The 22,665-nt window shown below is 39.7% G+C and overlaps 13 protein-coding genes across 13 annotated transcripts; 6 read left to right on the forward strand and 7 right to left on the reverse strand.

Moving 5' to 3' along the window:
• Positions 1-6: 6 nt before the first annotated feature.
• RHIMIDRAFT_239173 (protein-tyrosine phosphatase) lies at positions 7-732 on the reverse strand (the record flags this gene model as incomplete). The annotated part of the gene is made up of 4 exons (XM_023609120.1): positions 7-42; positions 99-224; positions 270-351; positions 401-732. The coding sequence occupies 4 exons, from the start codon at positions 730-732 to the stop codon at positions 7-9; spliced, it is 576 nt and encodes a 191-aa protein (XP_023464728.1).
• Positions 733-947: 215 nt separating this feature from the next.
• RHIMIDRAFT_204708 (S-adenosyl-L-methionine-dependent methyltransferase) lies at positions 948-1,706 on the forward strand (the record flags this gene model as incomplete). The annotated part of the gene is made up of 2 exons (XM_023606777.1): positions 948-1,145; positions 1,194-1,706. 2 exons carry the CDS (start codon positions 948-950, stop codon positions 1,704-1,706), a joined length of 711 nt encoding a protein of 236 aa, XP_023464729.1.
• Positions 1,707-1,811: 105 nt separating this feature from the next.
• Positions 1,812-3,534, forward strand: RHIMIDRAFT_258709 (ATP-dependent RNA helicase eIF4A). Its single transcript, XM_023611356.1, has 4 exons — positions 1,812-1,829; positions 1,881-1,920; positions 1,999-2,078; positions 2,133-3,534. Exons 1-4 carry the CDS (start codon positions 1,825-1,827, stop codon positions 3,196-3,198), a joined length of 1,191 nt encoding a protein of 396 aa, XP_023464730.1. The 5' UTR covers positions 1,812-1,824; the 3' UTR covers positions 3,199-3,534.
• On the reverse strand, positions 3,425-4,516 carry RHIMIDRAFT_314447 (histone-fold-containing protein; the record flags this gene model as incomplete). The annotated part of the gene is made up of 5 exons (XM_023614936.1): positions 4,129-4,516; positions 4,049-4,063; positions 3,937-3,998; positions 3,683-3,890; positions 3,425-3,622 (listed from the first exon to the last, which is right to left on the reverse strand). The coding sequence occupies exons 1-5, from the start codon at positions 4,408-4,410 to the stop codon at positions 3,425-3,427; spliced, it is 765 nt and encodes a 254-aa protein (XP_023464731.1). The 5' UTR covers positions 4,411-4,516.
• A 2,022-nt stretch (positions 4,517-6,538) lies between these two features.
• Positions 6,539-7,669, forward strand: RHIMIDRAFT_28881 (triosephosphate isomerase). The gene is made up of 4 exons (XM_023613594.1): positions 6,539-6,605; positions 6,657-6,773; positions 6,830-7,407; positions 7,461-7,669. Exons 2-4 carry the CDS (start codon positions 6,665-6,667, stop codon positions 7,518-7,520), a joined length of 747 nt encoding a protein of 248 aa, XP_023464732.1. The 5' UTR covers positions 6,539-6,605; positions 6,657-6,664; the 3' UTR covers positions 7,521-7,669.
• A 148-nt stretch (positions 7,670-7,817) lies between these two features.
• RHIMIDRAFT_204584 (phosphate transporter) lies at positions 7,818-9,487 on the forward strand (the record flags this gene model as incomplete). The annotated part of the gene is made up of 3 exons (XM_023606770.1): positions 7,818-7,883; positions 7,929-8,872; positions 8,929-9,487. The coding sequence occupies 3 exons, from the start codon at positions 7,818-7,820 to the stop codon at positions 9,485-9,487; spliced, it is 1,569 nt and encodes a 522-aa protein (XP_023464733.1).
• Positions 9,488-9,541: 54 nt separating this feature from the next.
• RHIMIDRAFT_239178 (uncharacterized protein) lies at positions 9,542-10,237 on the forward strand (the record flags this gene model as incomplete). The annotated part of the gene is made up of 2 exons (XM_023609121.1): positions 9,542-9,691; positions 9,773-10,237. 2 exons carry the CDS (start codon positions 9,542-9,544, stop codon positions 10,235-10,237), a joined length of 615 nt encoding a protein of 204 aa, XP_023464734.1.
• A 45-nt stretch (positions 10,238-10,282) lies between these two features.
• Positions 10,283-12,006, reverse strand: RHIMIDRAFT_239179 (uncharacterized protein; the record flags this gene model as incomplete). The annotated part of the gene is made up of 5 exons (XM_023609122.1): positions 10,283-11,183; positions 11,236-11,281; positions 11,334-11,744; positions 11,794-11,840; positions 11,894-12,006. The coding sequence occupies 5 exons, from the start codon at positions 12,004-12,006 to the stop codon at positions 10,283-10,285; spliced, it is 1,518 nt and encodes a 505-aa protein (XP_023464735.1).
• Positions 12,007-12,118: 112 nt separating this feature from the next.
• Positions 12,119-13,722, reverse strand: RHIMIDRAFT_244885 (6-phosphogluconate dehydrogenase, decarboxylating; the record flags this gene model as incomplete). The annotated part of the gene is made up of 4 exons (XM_023610119.1): positions 12,119-12,999; positions 13,046-13,471; positions 13,528-13,664; positions 13,715-13,722. 4 exons carry the CDS (start codon positions 13,720-13,722, stop codon positions 12,119-12,121), a joined length of 1,452 nt encoding a protein of 483 aa, XP_023464736.1.
• A 190-nt stretch (positions 13,723-13,912) lies between these two features.
• On the reverse strand, positions 13,913-14,422 carry RHIMIDRAFT_244886 (uncharacterized protein; the record flags this gene model as incomplete). Its single annotated transcript, XM_023610120.1, has 1 exon — positions 13,913-14,422. One exon carries the CDS (start codon positions 14,420-14,422, stop codon positions 13,913-13,915), a length of 510 nt encoding a protein of 169 aa, XP_023464737.1.
• Positions 14,423-14,535: 113 nt separating this feature from the next.
• On the reverse strand, positions 14,536-15,648 carry RHIMIDRAFT_244887 (Metallo-dependent phosphatase; the record flags this gene model as incomplete). The annotated part of the gene is made up of 2 exons (XM_023610121.1): positions 14,536-14,965; positions 15,026-15,648. 2 exons carry the CDS (start codon positions 15,646-15,648, stop codon positions 14,536-14,538), a joined length of 1,053 nt encoding a protein of 350 aa, XP_023464738.1.
• Positions 15,649-18,023: 2,375 nt separating this feature from the next.
• RHIMIDRAFT_194157 (uncharacterized protein) lies at positions 18,024-18,766 on the forward strand (the record flags this gene model as incomplete). The annotated part of the gene is made up of 2 exons (XM_023606003.1): positions 18,024-18,251; positions 18,314-18,766. Coding segments are annotated over 2 exons (681 nt in total), but the record flags the coding sequence as incomplete, so codon positions are not given.
• A 404-nt stretch (positions 18,767-19,170) lies between these two features.
• On the reverse strand, positions 19,171-22,447 carry RHIMIDRAFT_298435 (Adaptor protein complex AP-2 alpha subunit; the record flags this gene model as incomplete). The annotated part of the gene is made up of 7 exons (XM_023614301.1): positions 19,171-21,319; positions 21,384-21,489; positions 21,545-21,646; positions 21,710-21,839; positions 21,896-22,089; positions 22,141-22,280; positions 22,330-22,447. The coding sequence occupies 7 exons, from the start codon at positions 22,445-22,447 to the stop codon at positions 19,287-19,289; spliced, it is 2,823 nt and encodes a 940-aa protein (XP_023464740.1). The 3' UTR covers positions 19,171-19,286.
• Positions 22,448-22,665: the final 218 nt, after the last annotated feature.

A 22,665-nucleotide genomic window follows, 5' to 3' on the forward strand; every position in this document is an offset into this window, starting at 1 on the left:
TAAATATCAAGCCTCTTTTCGTAGCTCTTGTTCTTCCTCAGCCTATATAAAAATAAGCATATAGGTCCTTTTTTCTTTTTTCTTTACTATACACTTACCAGCATCTTTTGTTGATGAATGAACCATGAGGGCAAATGTAAAGGTAGTGTGACCAAATCAAGATCAAATAGTTCTATAAATTGCTCATTCACATATCTCGCTTTGGATCCTGCATAAGCTCGATACTGACAACAATATAAGTAAAGTTTTTCTTAAATAGTGATACATACTTCGGTCACAATCGAACTAAAGTTCCATCCTTCCAGCTTTCTTAAGCAACCCACCAAGGTACCAGTTTCATGAATACCTGATCTATTATGAAATGTTGATCTACTTATTCTTTTTTATACATGTGTCTTACGTGCACATGATCAAAATAGGGTGAGTTTCAGCATTCAGAATGAGTTCGAGTCCTTCCTTGATCAACTCTTCAGAAACAGGTCGCCATGTTGAAGGCTGTGTTGGCTTCCACGTGGCCATACCAACGTGGACCAGTTGAATGTTTCCTTCTTCAATGAAATTAGTTGTTACTCTATTCGGAAGCTCAGGACTGAGCATCACTAGTGTTTTGAAACCAAACTGTTTCAAAAAGGTAAAATTGGCTTGTTGAATCATGTCTGACCGGTAAATGCCTGGCTCGACAATACCAAATTGTTCAGGTGGGCATAGGAAACTGAGTGCATTCGTTCCCATCAATTAATACAGAAATGAACAAGAGAAAAAAAAATCCGTCTCTCTCTTTCTTTATTTTTTTAATGACAACCAAAAGAGCAATCAATCTTCGATACAAACCCATTCACCCTACACCTACGCCTACGCCTACAACTACACCTCCAAAACCCAAGCCTAGGTTAGGTCCTCTCTTGTTTGGTGGTGCACTGCTATATGTGACCGCAACCTACGTGTCGATGAGTGTACTCAAGAGTAAATCAGATACCACAGATAGATTGTTAGGCAAGAAAGATCAAGATCCTGTATCCCCAAGCAACTTTGATACAACAGGTGTGTGGGACAGTGTAGCCAAAAAATACGATAAAGAAATTGGCTGGGATGAGGTTGTAATGGGCATGGGTCTGCTCAGACGCTGGTTAATAGGGAAGGCACAGGTAAGGACAGACAGTACGTTTCTTTTGTTTTATTAACCTCTTCTCAAGGGTGATGTCTTGGAAGTATCCACAGGCACTGGTCGTAATTTCAGTTATTATAAGCCAAATCAGGTCAATACAATCACATTTACAGATCGTCATGATTCTATGCTTAATATGGCAAAAGAGAAATTTGAAGCTTATAAAGACAAGTTTCATCAAGCCTTTTTCGAAATAGCAAGCATCGACCAGCAGACAAATAAAAAGTATGATACGATTGTGGACACCTTTGGACTTTGCTCCTGTCAGGATCCAGTAGAAGCTCTAGTGCAATTGGCTGATCAATGCAAATCAAGCCAATCAAGAGTTCTACTTCTCGAGCATGGCCGGTCTCATTATGACTGGTTAAATAGACTATTGGATTCAAATGTTGATAAACATGTCAAGCAATGGGGCTGTTGGTGGAACAGAGACATTGTGGGTCTATTTGAAAACGAACGGGTCAAGGACAAATTAGAGATTGTAGATGTATCTCGCTGGCATTTTGGAACAACCTGTTATATTGTCGCAAAGCCTAAATAAAAAAATTTGTGACGACAATTATATTACTGTGTCGGCGGCGACGGCTTGGTCCTGTTTAATAAAAAAAAAATTTTGACTTATTTTTTTTTTTTCTTTCTCTTTCACTTTACATTTAAAAATGAGGTAAACATTGCAGTAAAGCTATAATCATAAAAAGACTAACGGCTGCTGTAGTAACGAACCTTTAAAGGAAATCCAAGACAACGAAATCGAGGCAAGTATAAGATTATACACAATTTGTGAGATTCTGTATATTAAAAAAATTTTTCTTTTTTTTTTTTTCTGTAAATAGTCCAACTGGGAAGAAGTTATCGATAATTTTGATAACATGAACTTGAAGCCTGAGCTTCTCCGTGGTGTTTATGCATATGGGTAAGCTTGGCTTTTTTTTTTTATATATATTGCCTTACTTATACTTTAAAATAGTTTCGAAAGACCCTCTGCTATTCAACAACGTGCTATCATGCCCGTCATCAAGGGCCATGACGTTATTGCCCAAGCTCAGTCTGGTACCGGTAAAACCGCTACTTTCTCTATCTCTGCCCTTCAATCTATTGATATCGCCCTTGCCGAGCCTCAAGCTTTGATTCTTGCTCCTACCAGAGAATTGGCTACTCAAATCCAAAAGGTCGTCTTGGCTCTTGGTGACTTTATGGGTGTCAAGGTCCATGCCTGTATTGGTGGTACCAACGTCCGTGAGGATATGGAAACCCTCAAGAACGGTGTTCATGTTGTTGTAGGTACACCTGGTCGTGTATTTGATATGATCAACAGACGTGCTTTCAACACAACAAACATGAAGTTGTTTATTTTGGATGAAGCTGATGAAATGTTGTCTCGTGGTTTCAAGGATCAAATCTATGATGTCTTCCAATTATTACCTAACGAAACACAAGTCGTCCTTCTTTCTGCTACTATGCCTGCTGAAGTTTTGGAAGTAACCAAGAAGTTCATGAGAGAACCCGTTAGAATTTTGGTGAAGCGTGATGAATTGACTTTGGAAGGTATTAAGCAATTCTACATTGCTGTCGATAAGGAAGATTGGAAGTTGGATACTTTGTGTGATTTATATGAAACCGTCACTATCACACAAGCTGTCATCTTCTGTAACACTCGTAGAAAGGTTGACTGGTTGACTGATAAGCTCACAGCCCGTGAATTCACCGTCTCTGCTATGCATGGTGATATGGACCAAAACCAACGTGATATTATCATGAAGGAATTCCGCTCTGGTTCATCACGTGTTCTCATCACCACTGATTTGTTGGCTCGTGGTATTGATGTCCAACAAGTCTCTTTGGTTATCAACTACGATTTACCTTCTAACCGTGAAAACTACATTCACAGAATTGGTCGTGGTGGTCGTTTCGGTCGTAAGGGTGTTGCTATCAACTTTGTTACCAACGAAGATGTTCGCACCATGAGAGAAATCGAACAATTCTACAACACACAAATCGAAGAAATGCCCATGAACGTTGCTGATCTTATTTAAGCATGATTTCTTTTCTTTTTTTACAGGTTGAAAAAAATAAAAAAGACGCTGTTTTGTATCAATAGTTGATATAGTATTCAATAAAGAAAAAAGAGCTAAAAAATAGACTTTATTAAAACAATTCAACACGAACGTTGACAAGACTATATATACTATCTGTATGGTAGGGTTTAAAGGGAGGATGACTTTATAAGAAGCTAAAATATCACACATTTATTTATCTTTATTATTCAACCTTGCCACCAGGAGATGATGACTTGGAACCATTTTGTTCATTTTCTGATGGTTGAAACGACGGCGGAGATGATGATGCCTGTTGTTGTTGTTGTTGTTGTTGAACTGCAAATTGCTGTAGTTGATATTGATATTGCTGCATTTGCTCGGGTGTTAATGTAGGATAGTATGCAACTGCAGGATCCATTGCCTAAAAATTGCGTTATTAACCTTGACTTTTTGCACTTTTGGGACATGTATATGTGTTTACCTGTTGTGCTGTATAAGGAGGAACAGCAGTTCCTTGAGCATAATAGTTGGTATATTCAGGTTGCTCAAAAGGTGCGGCTGTGGCTGCCTTAAGTGCTTCCTCTCTAGGCACGATATCAATCAAGAAATCACACATGTCCGTCTTTGAGATAGCCGTAGCAATATCAGATCGTTGTAAGGTTCGTCTCTTGTTCTCCTCGGCATGTATCCTTATTGTAAAGGTTATTCATTGTTTATAATGTAATATATACATACCAAGCACGCTTTGTTATCTCTGTAATGAATATTTCACAACCCTTTGCAAATAAAATGGGCGCCTATACATAAAGTCAGTGCCCCCTCTCTCTTTTATATCCCTTGTTTTTACTTCTGCGCTAATCATCTACAAAAAGGGAGAGAGAGAAAAATGAGCACAAGTTTCCATTCAACAGAACATGGCCTCATTACCTTCACTTCAGGATCTGTCTTCATCACTTTTTTAATACGCGCTAATGGCAAAGGATGTGACTTGAAGTCAGAACTGTAACTGTCAACAAGCTGCATTTGTTCTTTCCAAAACTTTCTCAGGTCAAAGGCAGGATTATTGTTAATCGTATTGATTCCTGGTCCAACAGGTGCAGCAGTAGCAGGGGCACTTCCGAGAGTAGCAACAGCATTAGCAAAGGCAGTAGACACTTGTTGTTGTTGATCTGGAACTGAGGAATAGTGATCTGTTGTCTGTTGGGCCATTTTTTATATTGTGTGTGAGATAAAAGATCCAATAAAAATTACCTGAAATATATATATCACTAAATTCAGAGATTATTCTCCCCAGCAGCTATCATGGCGGTCCCCCGTTTCATGAGAAAGTTGTACTATGGCTCCATGGCCACTGTTCGCTATTCGGGGAAGTTTTCTTTATTCATTAAGCTTAAGCTCAAAGTTGATGCACCAATAATGTTATTAAGAAATATTGAGCCAGCAAGAGGTTTATGCAATGGCTCTCGCCTGATTTTCGTGCGAATTGGCAGCCATATGCTTCAGGCTTGCCTAGCTAATAAGCCGGATGACACACTAGAGCATATACCTAGGGTTACGCTGTCAACGCAAGAAAGTGATTTGCCATTCATTCTAGCAAGAAAGCAATTTCCTATTAGGCTATGCTTTTCTATGACCATCAACAAGTCCCAAGGCCAATCATTGAAATACGTGGCCATCGACCTAAGATAGCCAACATTTATGCATGACCAGTTACATGTTGCTCTATCAATAGCCACTCCTCTTTCTGGCATCTCAGTTCTTCTGCCAAAAAGTCCAAATACAACCAACAATGTAGTTTACCCAGAATTACTACTTCACTAACATACCCATCTATGTAACACATATGATCGTCAAACATGAATAAGCGTGTAGACAGGAGTCGGAGTATGTCTTTAGGCACAAAAAAAGTCAATTTTAGCCATTCCTTAAAGCGTCGTGTTAACATTTGCCCTTACTTATCACAAAGGGTGAATCCCTTAAGCCTGTGGCAGCACAATGACGCGCAAAAATGAGCGTAGTGTATTGAAAACAACTAGTAATAATAACAACTATAGTAGCTACCAGTATAACATATACTGATATCTCTCACTCAAACTTAATTTAATAATATTCAACTCTTCTTTTTATAAAGAACCCATTTGCTTGTCATCGACTTAATTTTTTTTAATAACAAAGCTGAATACAGCAAATACGTATATCAAGATGTGCAAAGATAATGCAGAAAGGCACGGATTTGGCCTACAATGTGAAATCCACCAAGTATTAGCCAGTAATAAAATCATCCTCTTGAAGAAAGGGCAATTATGTCCAGAACTTGTCAAACATAATTGATGCTAAATTCTTTCTCAACAATACTCGATCAGACGCAGTCGACAAAGGTATCAAAGCTGACACTAGGGTTCATTTGGAACTAGCTACAATGCTTCGTGATATGAATGATAAAGCTGACAGATGAACACTCAAGATCAAATTGAATAGATTATACAGTCTTTTCAGAAAGTAAAGTCGTATTTTGCAATTTTATAATACAATTTATACGAAAAATCGACAAGTAAGCGTGACATTTCTTTCTGGAAATAGTATATCAAGAAGCAACCAAAGAGGATGGCATGATTTTCGAGATGTTTGTCAATTTGGTGTCCAAGCTACCCAAGTTTGAACGACTGTCTCCTGTTGGAGCTACATTATTTTTATTCATGAGTCTTCTAGTTACACTAAATAAAAGTCACCTGCTCAATCTCTCTCTCTCTCTCTCTCTGTCTATTCTCAACAGTTGTCAGGTAACAACAATAGCTGTAGTTATTTTTGGTGCCGACCACGGAGGAGTTTTTTATTATTATTATTTAGAACCCCAACTACAAATCTTCATAAAACCAAAAGAAAAGTGGACAAGTTAAAAAGTTGTGTTTATTGATTTGATTTTTCTATTAAAGAACAAAAAAAAAAAAAAATAGAAAGATTTACTTTATTTATGAAAAAAGGATCACTTAACAAAGTGTAATATAGAAGAGATTCTTGTGAGGTAAAACAATCTGAATAAACAAACCCTTGCTTTGGGAACTTTAAAGGCACCCAAAGCAAAGAGAGACTGTAATATCTTAATGACAATCCAAAACATTCGATATTAAAGGGGATTATTATCCACTATCTATTGATCGCACCATTCACACGCACTTTATCTGCTACATCTTGAACTAAGATCTTGATTTAAATTCAGAAATATATCCCTGAACAATCTCTCACTCTCTCACTCTCTCACTCTCTCTTTTTCTCGGCGGTAATAGGATTTCGTCTTTTTGCCCCAGATGTGTTGTGACTTGGGTATCCAACGCGGTGCATTTAACCTCACATGTTGATTTCACACTTTTTTCTTTCTTTTCTTTTTTATAAAATATTGAAATAATGTACGTGTTCTTTATCAGCTTATGAAAAAAACTTATACTAATATGTTGTAGCTATTATCATGGCTCGTAAATTCTTTGTTGGTGGTAACTGGAAAATGAATGGCTCCGTTGCTCAAGTCAAGGAGCTTGTTGAATTATTAAACAAGATTGACGTTCCCGCCAACACAGGCAAGTATTTATAAACTATACACTCGAGTTTTTTTTTTCTAATACCCGGCCTGTAGAGGTTGTTGTCGCGCCTCCTGCTCTTTACGTTGACCGTGTGAACCAAGCTGTCAAGAAGGAAATTCAAGTTGCTGCTCAAAACACGTATATCAAGGCCTCTGGTGCCTACACGGGTGAAATCAGTCCTCAAATGCTCAAGGACCTCGGTGTCAACTGGGTTGTCTTGGGTCACTCTGAACGTCGTGAGTACTTTAAGGAATCTGACGAATTCGTTGGACAAAAGGTTCGTTTCGCCTTGGATGCTGGTGTGTCAGTCATTGCCTGTATTGGTGAAAAGCTCGAAGAACGTGAAACTAATGTGACAAATGACGTTGTCGCTCGCCAGATGAAGGCTATTGCCAACGAAATCAATGACTGGACCAACGTCGTCGTCGCTTATGAACCTGTCTGGGCTATTGGCACTGGTAAGGTTGCCACACCTGAACAAGCTCAAGAGGTTCATGGATTCCTTCGTCAATGGTTGGCCGAGAACGTCTCTCAAGAGGCTGCCGAAAAGACTCGTATTCTCTATGGTGGTTCTGTCAATGGCGGTAACTGCAAGACTTTAGCCTCTAAGCCTGATATTGATGGTTTCTTGGTAAGTTTTTTTTTCCCTTTTGTTTATATTGTCATATTCATCTTCTTTCTTAGGTTGGTGGTGCCTCTCTTAAGCCTGAATTTGTTGACATTGTCCTTTCTGGTCAACAATAAGCTGTATAATTTTGACTGTAAAATAAATAAATCAGGTGTTTCATATGAAATCATGCTCTTGTTTGTGTTCCCCGCTTAAATAAAGATTGGATCTTCGATTGATAATACTTTTATGGAAATTGTCTTATTTTATGCGCTTAACAGCTTTAAAAGAGCAATGGATTAACATGTGGACATTATTATTGGAGCAGAAAAACTTGGTCTAAAAGGTCAAAGGACATTTATGACGAAGAAAAGACGAAAGCTTATATATATAAACGATACGCTTTCTCTTTCTTTCCTTCTTTATAAACCTTTATGAGCGGATTGAATACAGAAACCATTCTTACTGCAAAAGAAAGAAGACGACTTGCCTTGGAAGAAGTAAAGTGAATGACTGATTCATATGTTGTACTGATATCTGAATAGATTGACAATGCTAAATTTGGCTGGTACCATATCCGAGCATGTCTTGTCTCTGGCATCGGCTTCTTTACGGATGCCTACGACATCTTTGCCATTAATCTAGTCTCGACAATGATTGGCTATGTCTACTGGCCTAACGAAGGAAACAAGACACCGCATGATATTGATACGGCGATCAAGGTATCTTGTTCTGCAGGTACTGTTATCGGACAACTTTTATTTGGATGGCTGGCTGATCGTGTGGGTCGTAAAAGAATGTACGGAGTGGAGTTGATGATCATCATCATTGGTACCATCGGCCAAACCTTGGTAGGTAATGCACCCGCAGCCTCCTTTTGGGCCGTCATCACCTTTTGGCGTGTTTTTGTCGGTATTGGGATCGGTGGTGATTACCCGTTATCATCTGTGATCACAGCTGAATTTGCCACCACTCGACATCGTGGCGCAATGATGGCCGCAGTATTTGCCATGCAGGGTATCGGACAGGTTACGGCTAGTCTGGTTGGTATGGTTGTCACTGCTGCTTACAAGAGTGCAATTGAGGCAGATCAAATGTATCTGGATTATGTCTGGCGTATTGTCATTGGTCTTGGTGCTGTGCCTGCTGTGTGTGCCCTCTACTACCGTCTGACAATCCCCGAGACACCTCGATATACGATGGATGTCGAACATAAAGTCGGTCAGGCTGAACAGGATGCCAGAAAGTTCTTGCGTGAAAATGGAAAGCCCATTCCTTCTTCTTCTTCTTCTTCTTCTGCAGACACCATACAGCCCAAGGCTTCTTGGAAAGACTTTTTTCGTTATTTTGGTCGTTGGAGACATGGTCGAGTGCTTTTGGGAACAGCGTATTCATGGTTTGCTTTGGACGTCGCATGGTATGGCCTCGGTCTTAATAACTCGATTATTCTTCAAAACATTGGATTTGCAGGTGGACCAGATGCATACAAGTAAGAAGAGAACGTAAACAAAAACAAAAAAAGAAATGCTGATAAATTCTCTACAGTGCCGTTTTCAAGACATGCGTGGGCAACGTGATCATCAATCTACTAGGATCTGTACCAGGCTATTGGATCTCAGTATTCACCATTGACAAAATGGGCCGTAAGACGATTCAAATCATGGGATTCACCATGTTAACAATTCTATTTGTCATTCTTGGTTTTGGATACCATGCCATTATTGAACGCTCGGTCGTGCTCTTTATCGTCCTCTTCACGATCACACAAATCTTCTTCAATTGGGGGCCCAATACTACAACCTTTGTTGTTCCTGGCGAATGTTTCCCTACTCGCTATCGATCGACTGCTCATGGAATTTCAGCAGCATCTGGAAAGATAGGATCCATCATTGCTCAGGTTGCCTTTGGTTTACTCAAGGATATTGGTGGACCGAATGCATGGATTGACCATCTGCTTCAATTATTTGCCTTCTTCATGCTCACGGGCTTATTATCATCCTTTTTAATCAATGAAACAAAAGGAAAGACGTTGGAAGAATTGTCGCAGGAGGAAAATGCTGATGATGCAGACCAAAATTCGGTAACTGACGATTTAAAAAATTAGAATTTTGTCCTACATCTCTATTTCTTTCTCCTTTCCTTTCCTTTTTTTTTATATATGGCTTCTCCTCAGCCTAAATCACCCACATTCAAGTGGCCAATACCTCCTCCTTCAGACCAAGATATTTCAATAAAAGAAATACTCGAAAGATATACAAACGCAGATTTACTTAAACATGTCTTGATGGCGAAATCAGAGGAAGACAAAGTAAATGACTATTTTTGACTTTTTTTTTACAATATATAAACACACTCTTTTTTTTATTTATTTATTTTTAAATTGGAAAAGAGACAAACAGCACAATACGTTTTAAAAACTGAGCAAGCCAAGATCCATCTTCGTCAACTTGACCTCCAACTCGTCAGAATACAACAACAATCTACATATCCTTATTTGGCACCCATTCAACAACAAGTATTAGCTCGTATCACATCACCCGAAGATTATCCACATTCTGCTCATCCATTATGTCGCCCCTATTTACACCAACCGACAACGCCTGTGTCACCTACAGAAAAGACAAGTAGGAAAAGACAACGATCACCATTTTTGGATGATGTATCTCATCGTATCGTCATGGAAGCATTAAAAGCAAAATTACATCGACCTCAAGAAAATAAAAGACAGCGAACGTTGCCTAAATTGATCACGTCGACAACGACGACCACCACAACAACAATAAATAATAGTCCACCCCCTATATTACCACCCATTGATATCCATAGACAACCTACTGTAAATAGAGGCCATTGATTGGTTCTTTTTTTATTTCTCCTTATTTTCATGTATACAAATAAATCATTCCTTTTTCTTTTTTGGAGTTCCTTGTTCATTTCCTGTGACCGCAAGCAAGATGACCAAGAGAGCTAAAAGAGCGACCGCTCCTGATGAGAACAAGACCCAATAGTCCATGATATAATTGACTGCATTGGCTGCATAGCTTATCAACTTGGGAGGCACAGTGGAGATGGGCGTAAGAGTGTCGAGGTGATCGAGAGAGTCCAAGATCTCTTGAGGACGAGCCTGGACATCAAACCGTTCTTCATCCTTATTTGTCTTGAAATATTGTTGATGAGATGAGTCGAGAATGACGACAGCTGGTAAATGGACCAAATTGATACCGTACGAACGAGAGACAAAGGGAGCATACTCCCAAGCATCGAGTTGAGCAAATAAGATGTCATCACGCTGGCATTGCGATGAGAGATCACGAAAAGCTTCATGAGAGGATGTATCGGTGGGGTTAAAGAGACCGAGGACGACCAGGCCAGGATACTCCCTTAAGATCTCGCGTGAGTTATGAGGATAGATGGTGGTCACCAATGGTTTGCTGTGATTCTTGATCCATGCGCTTAAATCTTGATGGCCGTCATACACAAACTGTTGATTGTCCTTGAGAATGACGATCGCAGGCAGACTCGATAGACCAAATCGTTGAGCACTTGAAGGGTCAGATGTGGTATAAAATGGTATTGATTGCAGGTACAAAGGCGCGATTCGTTCGAGTTGCTCGAGATGCTCCTTGGTTTGCTTCTCAGTCACATAGACCAAATTCACATCGCTTTTCTTCAATAGGTCGTCAAAGAGTTGGTTTCGACGAACACCACGAACCGCCGAACCGGTGTGCTCGAGTGCAAATTCGACAAGGGCATCTGCCTTGCGTTCACCGTGGAATTGAATGGATGTACCGTGTATAAAACTAGGAGAAATAGTGTGTGAGATGAATTCTACAAATGTGTGTCTTTTGTTACTATTTCAATGTAGGCAATCCGGTCACTTTATGTTCATTGCACAAGTCTATTAAAGAAATCTAAGACTTTTGTTCGTTATTGTACTTGCTCTAGTTTACCTTTATTCGATTCACAGTTAACTTCACCCACATTCACTTTATCTTTCAATCGATTTGCAGCCATAACCCACTCACCAGCCAATGTCTGACAGTGTCCGCACCAGGGAGCATAAAACTTGATAAACCAAGGCTCTTTACTTTCAATAATCGCTTCTATTTCTTCACGTGTAGTAATCGACTTGCTCTCTCCTTCTGTATTTCTATATGGCCTATTTTGCTGAACAAATTCTTCCAACGTCTGCTGGTTAGGATCAAGTCGCTTCCAAGGTCCACGGTCTAAACTGGCTAAGAAAGCAGGAAAGGTCTCGACTTGTTTATCCCGGCAGTAGCCTTTGTAGTCATCACAGTTGATCCTCACGAATGCCGTATTCTCTTTTCTATATTTAGAGGCTACTTGCTCTACTTGAGTGGCTAAAACAAAGAGTAAGCAAAAACAAAATATAAAAATGATGTAGCTTACTTAATTCCTCACAAGATGCACAGTTTGGCTGAAAGAACTCTACAAATCTAGCAATGCATGTCAATCTTTTATATATACGCATTCTTTTTTAGATCCTTACAGAGCTCCTGAACCTCTTGTTTCGATCGTCTTGGGATCAACTTGTTGAATCGCTGCTTGAACTGCATTGCTCACTGCCAATAATCCAAGTGCGACAGGAAACAAAAATACCATTTTTGGCAATAAAGAACAAAAGAAGAATGAAAATATAAAGGAATGCTCTTTTTTTTATTTTATAGAATATATATAGGTGTGTGTGTGTGACATTATTATTTACACAAAAGCTTTAGGCATTGTAACTTGAGGCCGAGACAGAGCCACCTTTTCCAGTCCAGTTGGTATGAACGTAGGTACCGGGGTTATCGAGCAATTCATAGGTGTGAGCACCAAAATAATCACGTTGAGCTTGGATGAGGTTAGCAGGCAGCTTCTCATGACGGAGACCGTCGTAAAAGTTAAGTGCGGTTGAGAGAGCGGGCGTAGGAATACCGGCTTGAACAGCAGTTGCGATGACCTGACGCCAGGCATCTTGAGCCTTGGCAGTAGCCTCTTGGAAGAAAGGATCAAACAAGAGATTTTCCAGACGTGGATTGTTGGTGAAGGCATCCTTGATTTTGCCTAAAAAGACTGATCGAATGATACAACCTCCACGCCACATGAGAGCAATGCCTGCAAAATTGAGGTTCCATCCATAGTCGGCGCCCGCTTGACGCATGAGCATAAATCCTTGAGCATAAGACACAATCTTGGACGCGTACAGTGCTTGACCAAGGGCATCAAGCAACTTCTTTTTGTCGCCTGTAAATTGACCTTGGGTGGGGCCCTTTAGGATCTTGCTTGCTCGCACGCGTTCGTCCTTGAGAGAGGATAGACATCGTGCATACACAGCTTCACCAATTAATGTCACAGGGATGCCACGGTCCAGAGAGTCGATGCCAGTCCATTTGCCTGTTCCCTTTTGGCCAGCAGTGTCGCGAATCTTCTCGACCAGAGCTTTGCCGTCTTGATCTTTGTAACGAAGGATGTCGCGTGTGATTTCGATCAAGAATGAGTCAAGATCACCCTTGTTCCATGTTTCAAATACGTCGGCCATTTCGTCTTCTGTCAAGTGGAGCACTTCTTTCATAATGTGATAGACTTCAGTGATCAGCTGCATATCACCGTATTCTATATAACATAAGAAACATGATGTATAAATAAAAATGTAGCTTACCTATGCCATTGTGAACCATCTTGACATAATGTCCAGCACCTGATTCACCTACCCAATCGCAACAAGGAGCACCATCAGGTGCCTTGGCAGCAATCGCTTGAAAGATAGGCTTGATGTGCTCCCATGCCTTGGGGTTACCACCAGGCATCAAGGAAGGGCCGTAACGTGCGCCTTCTTCACCACCTGAAACACCTGAGCCAACAAAGAGAATACCCTTGTCTTCCAATTCTTTGCAGCGACGAATCGAGTCTGGGAAATGTGAGTTGCCACCATCAATCACGATGTCACCTTGTTCCAAATGAGGTAACAGTTGTTCAATGAAGTTATCGACAGCTGAACCAGCCTTGACAAGTAAAATGATTTTACGAGGTCGTTTCAGCTTTGAACAGAATTCCTCGACAGAATGAGCACCGACGACCTTTGTGCCTAACGGGAATGATTAATATGCTATTATATATATACATATATATATATGTATATACCTTTGGCTTCGTTTTCTAAGAAGTGATCCACCTTGGAAGTTGTGCGGTTATAGGCACAGACAACAAAGCCGTGATCGTTCATGTTTAAAATCAAGTTTTGACCCATCACGGCCAATCCAATAAGTCCAACATCAGCACTAACATAGGTGTCAAAAACATGCTTGTATTAAATCATTCAAAAACTTACACAGTCATTTCTGATAAGAAGAAAAAGATAAAGTTGACAGAATAAAAAGAGAGAAAAAAGACTCTTTATATACAATGCTTTAAGGAAGGGGTTTTCTTAACAAAAGATGATGTAAAACTTTTATTATGCAGTTGCATCATGCCTACGTTGCCCGCTCAGAGTGCAAAAGAAGCTCCGATGATTTTTTAAGCATCCCAGTTACGTTTGAACCAACAGACTCTTTAACCCAACAATAGCGTGTTCCTGTTCATGATGAACTATAGTCAAGATCAACACGGTGATTGAGTTGCGACCGACAAGGTAAACTTTACTTTCTTGATCGACTCTTTCCTTTAATCTGTCTAGACTCTCTCTAATCGGCTTGTATCGTTCGTCCTGTAGGAACTCGTGATATGACTTTATTTCGAGGCGATTCTCTTCGTTACCGTTCAATAGGTCAAGATCATCTAGTTCGTCTATAGAAGTGGGTAGTGCTGTTTTGGTAGTTTTAGTGTTGATCCATTCAAAAGGTTCATCGGATTCTGATTCGAGATAGATATTCTTTGCTGCGCTTGTCAACAGGTCGCGTGCCTCTTGGACAATCGGAAATGAGGCAGGCTTCAGCTTGGATTCTTTGGTCATTTGCGGTTTTGTAGAATGAGGAGGGTTGATCATTGGATTATTCAGCATTTGCATATAGGCGTCCTCACCATCATTATTATCGGTCATCGTTAAAGTTTAAAATCGAAAAAAAAGAGAAAAGAAAAGAGCACAATCTTTAAAAATAGAACGAGAGAAAATAAAAGTGTGACGTGCATGACATCAATGAAAAGTTTATTGATCTAATCGTCCTCATCGCCTCCATTGGAGTAATGCATTGCACACTTGACTTGAGTGAGCTCGTGTGTTCTGATGTTGATGGCTGTCAACTGGTTACCATAGACACATCCGGTATCTACGCCAAAGGTGTACTGTTGTAGGTTCAATCCCCGCCCGGCGTCATGTCCATAATAGATCATTGTGTTATTTACTGTCAAACTCCTTTGATACGAGTTCCATTCGACTGCCCATTGTGTGCCTACTTTGTCGCGTGTGGGTATGTTGTGTTTGTCTATATCACGCATGTTCATAACTAAATAAGGAACTTGATCCTTGAGTGCTGGAATGCTAGGGTCAAGGCCGCCATGAACCACGATAGTATTGTTTAGGAATGGAAGATGAAGGATGACAGGACAGGACGATAAATAATCATAATCTTCTTTGGACATGTTTCTAAAAAGAAAGAGTATTAGTAAGGATGACGAAAAAAGTGATTGGTTATATGAAACTTACAATGCAATTGGCTCATGATAGTTACTAAATTTAAGTGGATCAGGTACGCTGCCTTCTGGCATCACAGCCTTGGGTGGAGCCATAGATCCTTGGCCGTTAACTAACTCAAATGTCTTGAATCGAACTAATTTATCATCATGGTTACCACGGACACAGAGAGCGCCCAATTCTTTTGCTCGTCGAATGACACCTATGCTGTCTGGTCCCTTTGAAGTTAAATCACCCGCCAAGATGAGCTGGTCTCTATCAGTATAATTCAATGCGTTTATAAGTGCATTGAATTCGTCGATACACCCGTGAATGTCGCCAATGACAAATATACGTTCCTTTTGTTGAAGTGATGTATCATTATTTGTTACAATTTGTGTCATGTGGGAATAAGGAGAAACTGGATAATTAGAATTATTATTTGCACTGTTGCCGAGTGTATTGGCTGCATCCTGTCTTTTCTTGTTGTCAGTGACAACGACTGCGACAACAATGACGATAACAACGATGATGACAGCAGCGATACTGGCTGCAATGATTTTCCATAGTCTCTTTTGTTTCTTTGTTTTATAATTTTCGGGTATGGCGTCTATATATTCTATACTCTCTGTGCTTTTGCTATTGAAAAATGCCATGCTAATAACAGAAAAAAAAGAGCAACTTCTTTTCCTTCCTTTCCATTTTTATATTGCAGCTTCATTTTTGAATCTCAGTTCTGTCTTTTAAGGAAGAGATATTTTCTTCACCTTTAATACATAAACATCACTTCTTGGCACATCATTTGGACAGTACACAATTTTACTATTTTGTTTAATAAAATATTACCATCTCTAATTTTAGATTTGATGTTTGTGCTAAGAATTGCTCAGGCAAAAGGAAAGACAACACTTTGACTTTGCCTGGAATCAGTACTATTTAACCGAGACAGTTTCAAACATAACCGCTAAAGGGATTTTCCATTTATAAAAGCTATTTCGTGATAAGCCACTACAACTGAAGTTTGCTATGAAATCAATGAGCATTGCCATTGAATCTTTGCTGCCGCGAATATAAAATCGCTCGCTTCACACACAGACACACACACATATATATATACATACGTACTTTATCTGTTATTTGTTATATCGAAACTGTTTCTCACAAATAGACACTATGAGTTGATAATAGCAATATGAAGGGTCCTTTTTTGAAGTGTTCGGAAAACAAAAAAAAAACATGAGCCGAGGTTTCAAAAAAAAAGGATTGTTCCGAACAGGAACTTTATCGGCAATGCGTTGCTTTCTATAAGAAAGCATTCACTTTTAAATAACAGCTAATGTTTTCTTTGGCACGTAAGCATAAATGGTTTGATGATGAAAGATATCTTGTCACTACAATAATTTTCTCAATGAGCCAACAAAATAAGCCCATTGGTGATATCATCTTATCGTGCCTAACAAAAATAAGTAAATTTTCAAACCGTTTCCTTCAGTCATCTTCATTGGCAATTGGTTATGCAAAAAAAGAAAAGAAACTGAGTGTCCTATTCGCTTTGTTTCGAAAATATGCATTATACCTTCCTCTATTGGATGTTTCCTTTGATACTATTGATCCTGCAAGTCAAAAATAGACCATATAATACATATCAAGTAATATAAGTGCAGTTTATGATTTTCAGAGTAAGGGCAATATACTGCTTTTTCTATCCTTTATATGATTATGATTAAAGATGCAATATATATACATTGTTTCTTAATATATCAAACAGCCTTTGCTTTATAGTCATCATGGATAGATCTCGGACTTGTAGTCCTTGTAAACAAGAAAGACAACAAAGTGGCGGCTTGGTGCTGTATAAGGAGGGAGAAGGGGGACATAAAAATACTTTGGCCTTAACCCAAAGAAGAAGATGGAGTGTACGGTATTGGAAAGGATAATAATGGAAGATTGGAAATAGTTAATTCAAAGAAGGGTGATATTACGATACTTGACTTCCTTCAATCCTGGCAGCAATGAGCTCTACCTGTAGCCAGCATAGTAACGACGCAGACTTCAAATAGGGTGGTATAATAAAAATCCGCACAGACAAAGAAAAGGAGCTAACCCTCCTTATGGTCTCAAAGGGTAAGAAAGGATGAATTAATTGTCTATGTATGAGGACATTGTTATTAATTGCACACAAAATAAAGAAATACAGTGCGTAAATGTATTAATTGTAACAATTTATTGATGAAATGCGGGTTTGTGTAAGCAACTGTTTAAATGCGCGGTCAAGGATAAAAACATTATTTTCTATAGAATGTGCTTTTAAGTTATTGTTATCTGTTGTGAAATAGATACCACGGGAGTTAGTTCCTTTAGGGATGGATGATCCTTCTCGTATGATGCCATATGTGATAAATAGTATTACCCTTCTAGCTTTAAGGAAAACAATGATTTCAATGACTTGCCAAATTTAGAGTAGAATCAGTTTTCTTCATTTCCAAAAACAGTATTAACCTCATTCACTTGCTTTCTATACTTCTTTTTATTATTTAAATTGATCTCTACATTTAAATGAATTAAGAGTCAATCATTATCAAATAAACCTATTGTTTCTTGTGGTGTGCACTGACCTTTATATTGAAACTACAGGTTTGTCTTACAACCAGTTTGTTTATGTACGGAGTTTAACTGACCAATCTAGAACGGAGTTGGATGAAATCAATGAAAACCCGTTTTTTTCCCTCTCTTTTATAATATCTTCTTTCAAAAAAAAGAAAACAACAAGATACAAAAAAAGACTCTTTATTATAAATGAATGTATATGCATCATCTTTGTGACTCTGCAATAAATAGTACAACATCATCACATATGCCTCGTAATCGTAGTTTATCAGCTTCAAATTCAACCACCAGTTCAGCTTCACCTGCCTTAATATCCCGGGGTTTCGCAAGTATTCGAAGAGCCCACAGGCGTTTGTCGGCCTCAAGCCCTGTTTCACCTTCACAAGAATCATCCTATGAGCCAATACAACCTACAGTAGAACAATCTAATAATAATACTGATCCTCCGATCAAACCACATATTCGACTCGTACCCAACGTTGGACTTTCCAGTCGAAGCTTTGTCTTTGATGTGATCGACAAAGAGCTTGAGCCAGGAATCCTCTATCGCATTGGCCGATTTTCAGATCGAAATACAATTGATCAGCGACTTTCTTTCAAAAGTAAAGTGGTGAGTCGTAATCATGCGGAAATATGGTCTGAAAATGGAAAGGTAAAACCTTCTTTTTTGTTGTTGTGAACAGTAGCCCCTTTTTTATTGACTTGTTTTTTCAGATCTTTATTAGAGATATTGGATCCTCCAGTGGCACCTTCGTCAACCGCCTGAGACTCAGTCCACCCAGCCATGAAAGTCAACCACAAGAGATCAAAGATGGGGACACAATACAATTGGGCGTTGACTATCAAGGCGGTGTCGAGCCTATCTATCGTGCAGTACGTATCCGCATCGAGATCAATCGTGCTGAACAACATTCGAGTCCATTTACCCGTACAGCATTTGAACAGCTACGCAATCAGCTCATTGCGAGCCACGGAGGAGAAAAAGTAGGTGAAGACGTCCAGGAGTGCTGCATTTGTCTCTATGCCATCGCCCCATTCCAAGCTCTCTTTGTTGCTCCTTGTTCTCATGTTTTTCATTTCAAATGCCTTCGCCCAATCGTGTTCCAAAACTATCCAGGATTCTCATGCCCGCTATGTCGAAACTACTTTGATTTGGAAGCCAGTGTGGCAGTCGAAGTCGAAGATGTTTTGGAGGCTATGAACCAGCATAAAAAGGAAATAGCAAATGCTGCAATTGACCCAGTACCAGAGGAGGAAGAGCCCCTGACTAGTGAAAATAACCCAGTGGTCGTCGTTGTGCCCAAGGAACCGGTTGCTCCTGCATCTCCAAATGATGAAGCCACTTCCGCTGGTCATCATTTACCAAGAAGTGACGCACTGTTATCAACCACATTGGTTAGTCCAGTCATGCTAGAGGATATGGTTACTTCCAATAGCTCATCATCATCGTCATGATCATAATAGACTCTCAAAAAAAAAAAAGAAAGAAAGGTGCAAATAGAATTCATATCCTCACGCATTTGTTTTCCTTTTTTTTTTTCTTACAACACATAGCAAAAGGTTTTCTTCCTTACTTTTTTGTAAATTGCATAAAAGAAACATCACTCTTGTCTTTTCTTTTTTTTTTCTGTATAATAAAACAAATTATCACAAAAAAAGCATAAAGAATTAAAAAGGGGGGGGGGTATTATGATCCACGGGTTAAAGGCCCTTCTAAAATCTCACGTATAATGCTAGATGCATTTTCTGTAGGTGTCCTGACTGTAAGACGGTACATGTTTTGTTCCAAGTTGGGTTCTAATCGAAGTAAAACACCAATCTTTCCACCTTGCTGACCAGCATCGACGATGCCCGCTCCTACAAAATTGTTTGGGTTAGGATCTACGTTCAAGAGCAATCCGATGCCAAAGCCTTGTAAAATCGAGCTTGTGGTTGATAACTGAATGGGTACTTCGCTCTTGAGGATCACTTGATTCTCGCGTGGAGGGCCACCAATTTGGTTCCATCGTCTAAAGAAGTTGGCACCGTCCATATTGGTGATAGGCTCTTGGAACTTGGTCAAAGCGACGGGTAGTTTCAAATGAAGCGTGTCTGCAGGACCGTATCGGATGTAAAGATCGGGTGATTCTACAAACAAATTTGTACACTCAATCGAAATAAGTCGTTGGATCTGTGCGCCGGGTGCAAGTAAGATGCCTGTGCTGTCAGGTCCAAGCTCAGCCTTGACCTGGTCCGAGGTAACCATCAGGCTGACGTCGATCAAAGGTGTAGGCGTCTTATTAGTCAAATATAGAGCAATGCGGCCACTCGAGCCGTGGTATTCTGAGTTGACAGAGACTTGCAATTGTGCATTTTCATAGAGGACACCTTCACGGTGACACAGCAGCATATTGTATCCTAGTTCATATCCAGTCGACAGAGGTGTGTCGGTAGGTATACTGGTGATCACAGCAGGCTTTCGAGGCTCTAAACTCAAGTCGTTAAACATGAGTAGATCAGGCTCGCTGCTAGAATAAATGCCAGAGACAGGCATGGTGGCTGACCGAGTGGGCGGTGCATGAGTCGTGGTCTGATGAAGATTATCTGCCGAATTTGAACGAACGGAGACCATACGCTTCAGGGTATCCTGACGTTCTGCATTGGCTTCTCGACCGCCGATCACCCAAATACGTTTCTCCTCTGTATCATCTTGCTTTTGATGCAGTTTGAGCAGTAAAGTTGATTCTCGTTGAGGGAACGGCGGCATCTCTTCACATACGGTCTGTAACAAGTCATCTGTTGGCATTGTCGAGATCGAAAAGTACTCACATGCACGTTGCTGCAGTTCGGCATCCAAAACATATCTGTATTGGTTCAAGACAGGCAAAATTTGGCCTTTGATCTCTGGAAACAGGTTTGCAAATTTGACATAGGTTGTGAGCAGTAGCGCACGTGTTTGAAGAGAGCAAAGATTGAATTTACTGTGAACAGCAGTGAATTGCTCAATTGGGCTGCATCCACTCAAATTGGCGATCAAGTGTCCAAACTCCCCAAGGATATATCCGCCGACCTTAACCATCGTCTCGTTATACTGAGGTGAGCCCAGATAATTTAAAACTGTCTTTGCTGCGTACTCCTGCAGCTCTTCGTTATTGGTCACGATCTGGACCACGCGGAACCAGACCTCCTCTCCGACTTGCTCGCCTGCGGTCGAAATCAGCTGCAGAATAATGTCGACATACCACGAATATGTTGACGCAAATTTTTCAGCCAAGATGGCAATCTTGAGCACCATCTCTTCTCTCATGGCGTAATCGGCGACTTGAAGATACCGCAGCAGCTCGGATACGATGACCTTGGCATTCGATACGTCACACATTGAATAAAGCAAGTCAAGACCACGTCGTCGAACGCTGATATCTTTATCTCGAAGAGACATTAGAATTGTCTCTTGGTGTCGCTTGATGGGTTCTAGCGAGTCTACACAGGCAGCCAAGTGTGCCATGGTCTCAAGTCCAAGGTATCGCACATTTGTCTCCTTGCTGGATATGAATCGACCAAGGAGCGAAGCAGCTTGTGCGCAGATGCTTGAGTTGCTGTCTAGATGGATCGCGAGATTGATCGCTTCAAAGAGTACTGCGTTTTGTGCATTGCTGTGCTGTACGTTCTTTGGCGTGTCTTGAGAGTTGGTAATGATGATCTGTAATAACTCGCTCAAATCACTGCGTAATTTAGGGTCCTCTGTAGGCGAGTGAATAAAACAATAAGAAAAAGATGTTTCAAACGGTTGGGCGCACACACATACCTGGTGGTGGATAGTATTGTAAGAGACGAAGACATTTTACTTGCAGCCAAGGAATGGGTACTTTGTAATACACATAATCAGCACTATATTCTCTTTCTATGAGGATCTACATCACAATTACTATTACACATTGGATCAACCATTTTAAGTTATTTAATTACCCTCTTTAACCGATTCACAGCCTTTTCATAGCAACCACTATACTCTACAGGAAAACTTTGAGCTAATGTAATCACTAATGTCGTCACGCTGAGAGCAACTCCCTTTTTTAAGAGACAAATACATATTAGAAGCTAAATCATGGATTATTTCAACTCATATCTTACCAAGTCATGATCATCCATCAAGGACACAATTCGATCAGCCCAGTCAGTGACAGGTACCACATCTGGATGTTTACGGAACAAACGCAGTAACGTCAATGCTGCTTTCTTTTTTGCAAAGCTTTTTGATGTCCTTCACAGTAAAGAGAAGAATTAGGTCATTTTCTTTGCTTCCCAATTGAAACTTACGGTGAGATCAATAAGCGATGAACATCAGTTGCAAGACTTTCAGCCATTTCTCTACCACCAATATTAGCAATAGCATGTAAAGCCAAGCAATTGTTTATTTCATTCATATCTTCAAGGTCCTTTTTGATTGAATTGACAACAAGACGAACAAGGTCGCTATTTTCATGAAAGAGTAGTGTTACTGCCAAATATCCCTAAGGCACACAATAAGTATCATACAGCTTTTGTTGAAATATATAGCTTACGATTTGTTTTTCGCTGTATTTTGGGCTTGATATCAAACTAACTGCTTCAAGATGTCCAAAATCAATTTCCCAGCCGAGAATATACATGTACAATAATTTGCAAACATACTTTTTCTTTTGATATCCGTTGAGATTCCCCTCTGTATATCATTAGTTTTATAAAATGGGTTAGAATTATAAAGAATATACCTTTAAATTTTGAACGAATGTTGGCCATTTCTTTATTAATGCGTTTTTCTTCTAGTTCTCTTACTCGACCTGTTTTATAAAGATGAGTGATGAGTGTATATCTTAAACTGAGGCTCATGTAGTTTACATTTTCGAATGTCGGCTAAGTAACAAGATTGAGTTGAGTTATTTCTAAATTTACTACTTTATTTCTTTTCTTATTTTTTTTTTTACCAATAAAGACGGTCAAACCACGCATGGAGCTCATGGTGTACTTTTTATTCAAAGAAAAAGGACAGCTGCAGTGAGATGAGCCCCTAATTAAGGTAAACGTGCTGTGTTGATGATCAAACTCCG

This window comes from Rhizopus microsporus (assembly GCF_002708625.1).
Source record: "Rhizopus microsporus ATCC 52813 unplaced genomic scaffold scaffold_12, whole genome shotgun sequence".
NCBI lineage: Eukaryota > Fungi > Mucoromycota > Mucoromycetes > Mucorales > Rhizopodaceae > Rhizopus > Rhizopus microsporus.